This window comes from Typha angustifolia, chromosome 6 (assembly GCF_048772165.1).
Source record: "Typha angustifolia cultivar Huaian chromosome 6, ASM4877216v1, whole genome shotgun sequence".
Taxonomy (NCBI): domain Eukaryota; kingdom Viridiplantae; phylum Streptophyta; class Magnoliopsida; order Poales; family Typhaceae; genus Typha; species Typha angustifolia.
In genome coordinates this window covers 4,875,855-4,884,921 of record NC_133244.1, presented here as the reverse complement: position 1 = coordinate 4,884,921, position 9,067 = coordinate 4,875,855, and the positions used below count along the sequence as shown (strand labels likewise).

The 9,067-nt window shown below is 37.3% G+C and overlaps 1 protein-coding gene across 1 annotated transcript; it reads left to right on the top strand.

Moving 5' to 3' along the window:
• The first annotated feature begins 2,809 nt into the window (after positions 1–2,809).
• LOC140761472 (protein trichome birefringence-like 11) lies at positions 2,810–8,239 on the top strand. The gene is made up of 4 exons (XM_073098805.1): positions 2,810–3,497; positions 4,452–4,841; positions 5,796–5,954; positions 7,603–8,239. Exons 1-4 carry the CDS (start codon positions 3,115–3,117, stop codon positions 7,985–7,987), a joined length of 1,317 nt encoding a protein of 438 aa, XP_072954906.1. The 5' UTR covers positions 2,810–3,114; the 3' UTR covers positions 7,988–8,239.
• Positions 8,240–9,067: the final 828 nt, after the last annotated feature.

Sequence of the window (9,067 nt, the reverse complement as noted above, 5' to 3'; positions counted from 1 at the left end):
CATGTCAATCGTTTAACTTTGAAATTCATTTATATCTTTGTGAAGTCTAATCGTACTCAAACTATAGTGCTATTGGGTGCTAAGGCATAATATCTACTCCTTAGAGAGTCAACAGATGAAGGTCTAATGTCAACAAGTGTTCTTAGATCTTTAATGTAACCCCATGGCATTACAGCATATGCTCTCCGCTCTCAAAGTGGCATCATCTCAGATCATCACATTGAAGCGTGGGATTATTTTTCATGTCAGTCCAATCTTTTATATTAGGTGCTCATCCAAGAAATTGTGAGTGCTTCCAGTGCTGATGAATATCTACACCATATTCTTCTTCATAGTATTATCGACTTGGAGAGCCTTCAGTGTGGCAAAACTAGTATAATCATGCATGAAAATCTTGGCATGAACTTCCTTAATATCCTCTAGCGCCTTCCGAATAGTGGACTCTTTATCTACATTATCCCCCACTAGTCCATTATCTTCATCTTCCTTTGTTTCTCCCAACAGCATTATCGAGGCCATTGATTGGACACATTTGTGCCTTTGTGTATCTCTCATCATGGTAGAAGCACAACCTTTTCGCTCTTCGTTCCTCCACCTAAGCTAATGTTAGTCGATGAATAGGGATTATCGGGGGCCCCCTAACCTCTAAAAGCCTTAGTGTGAGGCGAGTGATTCCCTACTAGCCGCATCAGTCCCCTTTGAAGGACAAGTGTGGCCACTGTTGGTCAAGATAGATTCCTTGCCTGCACTACTATCCATTCACTCCACATTATGTTTTAAGCTCCCTTATCTTCTCGTCTATCATTTGAGCCATAGTAAAGCCTCCAGCAAGATCTGTGGTCGACAGCTTTCACCTCTGCTTGGATGTCATATCGAAAGCTGCTAATGAAGATACTTTTCATGCTGAGTCACCCAACTGCTGACTAGGTTAGCTTGGTCAGTATTGCTTAGAAGTCTTCACATTCAATTAGACTGAACTGTATACAAATAACATCATCGAACTCATTCCACGAGTTGAACGACCTCTCTATTTGAGTGACTTGGTACCACTGTTTGATAACTCCCTCAAAGTGGAATAATGCTAAAAATATTTTGATGATCCTTCCTTGTCCTTATTTTAGTCCGATAGTTTTAGTCAAGAGGATCTTCGCTGCCAAACTTGCAAAATTCAAGCCACATCATTTGGCCTTGAAATCCCACATCTTGGCGACCTTCTGTCCTTGGGCCCACTCTAGCATGGCGTCGAACAGCCATGGCCCTTAGATAGGGTCATCGAGGTGTCGGGGTCCTCGTACTTTCCTAGTCTTCAAAGTCTCTGATCAATAACTTCGATGGAGGCCAATGATGATTGGCGACCATATGGGATCGCCTTGCCACTAGGATAGGCAACAAGGCGTTCCTAATGGTGGTGTACGTCTCAAAGCTCCTCTATCACGTGTCGAAAGAGGTGGTGTTTGGTTGTAAAGAGGGGGCTTCGCTATCATGAGGTGCCATTGTGAGCCGATAAAGGTTTAAGTGAATGTCTCCATGGAGGCTTGCATGACTCTTTGCAATTTCGTCAAAGTGACCATCATTTGGACTAGATATGGATATCCTGGCATAATAGAAGGTGAGACGATCATCGGTGAGTTAGGAATCAAATTGATCTCCTTGAAAGTTGTTGCTTTCCGCTACTATCAATGTGCTTTATGTGGGTGCATCGATATGGATCTGATGGTAGGCATTTGGTCTAAGGAATAACGGCTATAATACTAATTGATATGGCCCGATGATCATAGTGGACGATAGGAGTGGTAAGATTTAGAAGATGTAGATAGAGAGGTTACTAGGGATGATGATGACAAGCGTGGTGGCGATAGCGTCAATAGATCTGAGATTTAGAAGAGAAGTGAGGAGGGAGAAATGGTTGGTCCTATTGGTCTAGGGGGATTGGCAGATGACGGAAGGAGGAGGACGACGAGGTGCAAATTTTTTTGAAGAGGATATCTCATTTTAACACTAGGCTACAGTGGCAATTTTCAAAAATTTAAAAATAATTATCCAAAAGTAACTAAACAGTATGCACATACAAAAAAAAAAGCATTAATTTTAAAGGGTATATCCGTTAATAAAAAATTTAGAAAGGTCTATTAATTAAAAAAAAAAGAGAAGCTTTTGAGGGTTAAATTTTGTGGTTCAAATAACTGGACCTGTTCCGCTTTCTGTCCCACTTTGATAGATTCGATGCTTGACTATGTACATATTTTGTTCGTTTCATATTGCGGTCAAATTTAGGGGTCCAAATAACTGACCAAAGACAACATAAAGAGGGTTTCGACGAGTCCCGCTCCCTTTTTTGTCTCTCTCATCCAAAGATCGCTGTCCAACGTGGATGCGGAATTTTCTCACCCACTCCCTCCAATTGTTCGGAATTAACAAATCGAGGAAAAAAAATGGAAGCATATTAAAAAAAAACACTAAAGAAGTCATATTTACAAAAAAGTACATCGGAGGTTGTAAATCACAAAAGGATAGAACTGAATCGTAGAAACCTCTTAAACTGGGGTGCTATTTGAAAAATTCTTGAAAGCCACGTCACGACCATCGAGTATTCGGGTCTCCACAATCGAGAAAGGACATCGCCTATCATAATAATAAACAACAAGAGAAGCCATAAAAGAAATGAGTACAGAAGAAATGAATGCAGTCTTCTCTTGCCTTTGCGTCCACACCAACCTTCCTCTATCCTTCCTCACTCTCCATTAAATTACTCTCCAAAAGAAACAATTATTATTAGAGGGAAATTGGCAGTAGTTTATAGGGCATAAATTTATTTTTATCCCCCATGTAAGTATTATATTTCATTAAAGTATAAATTATTAAGAATTAGGTAAATTTTTGAGGGGTAAAATATAATTTTCCGTTATTGTTATTACCAAACAAAAGCCCGTTAAAAAAATTTAATATTTAATAAATTATATACCTTCCCTCCTCCATTCCATTACTTGTTCACTCCTCTCTCTCTCTCTCTCTCTCTCTCTCTCTTCTCAAGATCTCTTCTTTCCATAAATATTAACACCACCACCAATAGAGAAGGAGAAGGGGAAAGGACCCATCTTTTCCTCTCTTCGCCTCATGGGGCGGCGCTTGAAGCCATTGGAGCATGTGGGTGTGCCATGTTTCTTGGTCTCGGCCATGGTGGTCTTCTTGCTCTTCCTCTTCTTGGTCAACTTGGACTATGGGTTCCTATGGACTGGGAGAGAGAGGTCGGGGTTGGGAGTGGAGGTTGGCGGAGGAGGAAGGGAGAGTGGAAACAAAGAAGGTGGCGGTGGCGGTGGCGGTGGTGGTTTGGGGTGTGATTGGTTCGATGGGGAGTGGGTTTGGGATGGGAGGTATCCGTTGTATGAATCAAAGGAGTGTCCTTTCTTAGACGAGGGGTTTCGCTGCTCGGAGAATGGAAGGCCGGATCGATTCTATACCAAGTGGAGGTGGCAACCATCTCACTGCAACCTTCCAAGGTTTGCTTGCCATTATTATTGTCCCTTTCCTTTGATATCCTTTTCGAAATCCTTTTCGTTTCGGTTCTTGCTTTCTACTTTGAAGGAACTTTATCAAATTTTTGTCCAAAGGTGATCTTTTTAGTGGTTTTGAGAATAATTCCGGAATATGTTTCTTTTGAAACTCGAATTCTTGAGTACAAGAAGAAGAAGGGGGAACAAAGAAGATTGTTTATACTACATTACTACATGTTTTTTTTTTCTCTTGGATTTTTACGGTTTGGTTGTGATATTCTGGAATTGGGTCTTCTTTTGGAACTAGAATCCTTGAGTAAATGTTCTTCACTTATGGACGAGGTTGATTTAAAAGTTCTTTTTTTTTGGGTGGTTTTCTTGGATAATTCCGAACTCCATCTTAAGGATTTTCGTCATCAACTCGTCATGAATGTTTCATCACTACTATAAATGCAACTTTTAAATCATGTTAATTTCTCCGGCTTCTTTCATGGGATTTATTTGGCTTCTTTTGTTTGAATTCGAATCTGGTTGGTTTAATTACTTTTCTCAGGTTGGCCAAGAAGTCCGTGTCGGCGTTTTTAAATGCTTCCTTTTGATCTGAAAAATATAACAGTTGACAAGTACAGGGGAGGACATATTTATATCCAAGAATCCACCCCTCTTTTATCGGGTTCCTCGTGTTATCCTTTATTGGAACTCGAGATCTTTAAACGCTTTTTTTATAATCCTTTGAATCCAGAAAAAGGGCTAAGTTTTGCCATTTTTTATAATCCTCGTGAACTATCGGATGTGTGTTAATGACTTTTCCTTTAGATCATTAAAGGTTGGCTTCTCCTTTATTTTGCATCCAGACCTTCATCAACTTTTAAATTTTTATACACATAAATGATCACAGTACTTCATAGATATCACCTATCGAATCTTTGATGTTTCTGAGAGAAGGATTTTTTGGCTTAGATTTGATGCTAGAAAGATGCTGGAACTGCTGCGAAATAGAAGACTTGTATTTGTAGGAGACTCAATTGGAAGAAACCAATGGGAATCCCTCCTTTGCATGCTATCTGCTGCCGTTCCTGACAAGAATTCTATATATGAAGTCAATGGCAGCCCCATCACAAAGCATATGGGATTCTTGGTGTTCAAATTTAAGGACTATAACTGCACTGTTGAGTACTACAGAGCCCCTTTTCTAGTGGTTCAGGGCCGTGCACCTGCCGGAGTGCATGTGAAGGTGAAGACCACACTCAGGTTGGATACGATGGATTGGACTTCGGTCCGATGGAAGGATGCTGATGTGCTCATCTTTAACACTGGGCACTGGTGGAACTATGAGAAAACAATCAGAGGGTAACTATATTGTTTCCTTTCTTTTATACTTTGAATTTGATTAGTTAATAGGTAGCTTACAGGAAATGGTAGGTTTAGAAAAGTAGATATCTGTTTTATAGGACATCTCTAATTCTCTATTGCCTGCTGCCTAATTTATTGGTTGGTTTGGTATGTTGCACTTGGTCATGCTTTTTGCATTTACATTATAAGATATTCAGATGAAAAGGACAGCTTCCTTCTTTTTTGAAACTACTGGCTATTTTAGAAACCATTAACATATGCTACAATGTTGCTTTCATCAATTTGTTTAATTTGATTGCCTTGACTTTTCCCTTGTTTTCCATTGAATGACATATATAATAACAGGTATTGATCAACTATGATGCATTAAAATTTTTACTTGTGGAAAGAGGAGGGCATATTTGCAGGCCTAATTGTACTTATATGTTCCACTATTTGATTTTGTCAGCTATCTTGTTTGATGAGGTCTTGTTTCACTATTTGATTTTGATGGTTATGTTGTCTTGGTAGTGCCTTGTCTTATAAATAACAATTATTTCCATTGGGATGACAAATCACACCACTTCCTTTAATTTACCTGCAATTGATATTATAATTTTTCTATAAAAAGGTGAAGGTTTAGAAATGCTGTCCAGCTCATGAAGCCAGACTCCACAGTAAAAGTTCGGATTTTCTTCTTCTCTCTTTTTTGTTTGTTTGTTTTTGATGTCCTATATTTCTTTCTAAGGTCACTGATGAAATGAAAGAGCATGGGATTGCTATTATTTTTGTCAAACAGATCCATTTTAGTTTCTTTATTTCTTTTTTGCAGTTTCACAGCAAAGTGAAACATCACACTGACAACTTCTTGCTTTTAATAGTTTGAGTAAAGGAGACTAATAAGAGAGTAATATTTGGGTTTTGGAGGATGTATTGGTAGCTGACTTATTTTAGAATTCCTCTTTCAATTAGGGGTTGTTACTTCCAAGAAGGAAATGAGGTGAAGATGGAGATGAGTGTAAATAGCGCTTATCAGAGATCCATAAGGACACTGTTTGAGTGGATTGAGAAAGAAGTTAATAGAAATAAGACCCATGTCATTTTCCGCTCATATGCTCCTGTCCATTTCAGGTTTGTACCTTTAATTAAGATTTTTCCTCTTTCTTATTTGACTTTTTATTTTACATATTCCTTAACTTGTTCATAACATGATTGAATTGTTCAATGCCTGCATTAATGGCCTCATTTGTCTGATTCCGAAATAATATTCCAAAGCATATTTGTCATTCAAATCTGAGAAAGTGAAGACCAAAATTGTGATTACATGTTCATGAAATTATCCTTAGTTGTGGAGGATACTTGATAACATCTCAAATAGTTATTAATACAGGAATCAGAGTTCAATAGGCAGATAAGATGCCCTGGTTTCAAAGTTACGTTTAGCCAGGAATTTGTCTAAGGTTACTTAGATGATTAATGAAATGTTATGCTTAGGTGTTTAATTGATTGGTTGCTATACATAACTGTTAGCTCAGAAATATGTAAATTGATTGCTCCTACAGAATGAAGAAAAATAAACAGCTAGTCTCTAAACAAAGTTTATGTTTTTTTTTTATAAGTAGAAAAATCATCTTTAGCTAACTTTCAAGTGTTCCACATAGTGGTGTCAAATAAGCTCGTTAGCTTGCAAGCCACTCAATCTCTGCTCATTTCTGGGTTGATTTGAGCTCACAGCTATTAAACAGTCAAGTCAAGGTTGCTTAAAAAGCTAGTCAAATTTGAGGTGGCCTGAGCTTGCTTGAGTTAAGCTTGAATTAGCTTATGTATGAATAGATTACAAATTAATATATACATTAATGCAGCAACATTTGTAATGTAATTGCATAAGCACTGTAGGTAAGTGCTATTTCGGTCTGATTTCAGAACTATATTTGGCCTTGGCTTGTTTACTCCCCAGTTCTATGTGCCAAACTTTCACACAATAAAACCCAAGGTTGGACTGTAATGCTGTACATTTTACCTTTGAATCTCAAGATTCATGAAAATCCAATTGAGCAATTCGAGAATACCTAATTATTGACATTTTTGTTTTATTTTCACATGAATATGGTTCTTGGTACCCTGGAAAGAACTATCAGTTGCCGCTAGAATCTTATATCCTTGTGTGACATGTCAGTTTTTGTGCCTGTTTCTTGCCCATGAATTTTGGAAGCTTAAGATGCCAACCTACCAATATCAACATCCTTTCTCTTCTTTCAATGTTCGACCAATTCTCCATTTTCCAGAAATTCTCTCTCCTAAGTTGTTAATCCATTTGTTTGGCTTAGCTAGAAGAGATAATATGAAAACCAAATTGGGGAGCCATCTCTAACCAAAATGAGGAGTCAAACATCCTAACACTGCTAGGAATATTTATAGTCTATTGGATGTTCTGCATGTGAAAGATATGTTCTTAGACTAATCAGTATACCTCAAACGAACAAAGAGATCATTGATTTGTTCTTGCCTGCAATAGAGCGTCATTAGATTAGGTACCTGTTACCGTTCCAATAGAAAATTTCTTCTTGTGTTCAATATATTTAGATCACATGCATAAGAGTGACATATGAATATGCTTTATCTGTAATGTTCTGACTGTTTCACTGTAAAGTTTGCAATTATGTTTTGAGTTGAAATATCAAAGTGAAACCAAAGTGATTACACTCATTTGGTCTTTTCTCCTTGTGTTCTTTACTCAAACCAAAGTGACTAATGCTCCAGATATTAATGTGCTCTACAGAGGTGGTGACTGGAAGACAGGAGGTAGTTGTCACATTGAAACACTTCCAGAGTTGAATTCTCCATCGTCGTTGAAGCCATGGAATCATCTTCTAAAACCATTTAGGAACGTATCCCTGGACAGTTCCACAAGGACTGGTGTGCATAAGTTGGATTTTCTAAATGTCACCCAAATGACGGCTCGAAGGAAAGATGGCCATTTATCCATATTCTACCTTGGTGCATCAGGACCTGCCCCTCTCCATAAACAAGACTGCAGCCATTGGTGCTTGCCAGGGGTACCAGATGCATGGAATGAGCTCCTCTATGCCCTCCTCATGAAGAGGGAGTCTATGATCCATCAAAATGCGAGCTTCTCGGGCTCGACTAGGGCAGAGATTGATTGATCGAAGCTTTTGAACCACCAAACACATATATTCTTGAGAAGGCATGCAAAAAGGCCATGCCTTTTTCTTTTCTTTTCTTTCTAGTTTTATCTTTCTTTTTTCTTTTTCTTTTTTCCTTTTTTTTTCCTTTTCTTTGAAAAAAATATAGGATTGTCAATACAGGCTACAAATGGTAGTCAAATATAGATAAAATTTTCATGTTTACTTTGTAAATATATAGAGGCTGGGCAAATCAACTTTGATTCATATAAAGACTATAACTATGTCTATATGATTGGAGAAAACTGGTTATAACAGCTTGTTGTTATTTTACATTCAAACTCTCTCACACAAGGAAAATTATGAAGGATTGCTTTACATAGATGTGATCCTGAGTGCATGACCCTTATTAACTAGTAGAATATTTTGCATTTAATTTACCACATTTTCATCTGTTTCTGGATAACACTTTGCATTTCAATGTTTACAAATCTAGATCCTCTGTTTTACGAAATATGTGCAGGAAATATATTAGATTAATCTAATCCAATATGCCATCCACTGCAAACCAATTTTTTTTTAAAATATTAAAAATATGAGAGTATTTTTATATAGGATCATCTGTGAATATTACAAAAATAGTGCGTAAATTACAAACAAATAGGTGAAAAAGGCAGAGGGCTAAATGCAAATTCCACTAAGGTAGTGAAAATTATAATGATTAATTCCTAAAATTTATAGAATTAATCATGCATGCTACCATACTTGGGCAAGTATATTGTTCATCTTTTAGCCTTTATATCTTTTTATTTTTATTTTTGAAAAATAGTCTGCAGACTAATTCATTTCATCATTTCAAACTAGTCAGACTACAATGGAAGTTCGAATCCAAATCCTTGTAATTTCGATTTAGTACAGTATAATTTGTCAGACTATTGGCAATACAGTTGTTGTTTCTGCTAGTGTAGTATATCAAAGTATTTCTTAGAAAAAGTCCGTAGACAAATTTCATTGCGTGTGAAACCATTACACAAAACTATGGTCACAATCGATTCATTTCTTAAAATATTTGTTCTGAAAAGTTAGACCGGCAAGGTTACC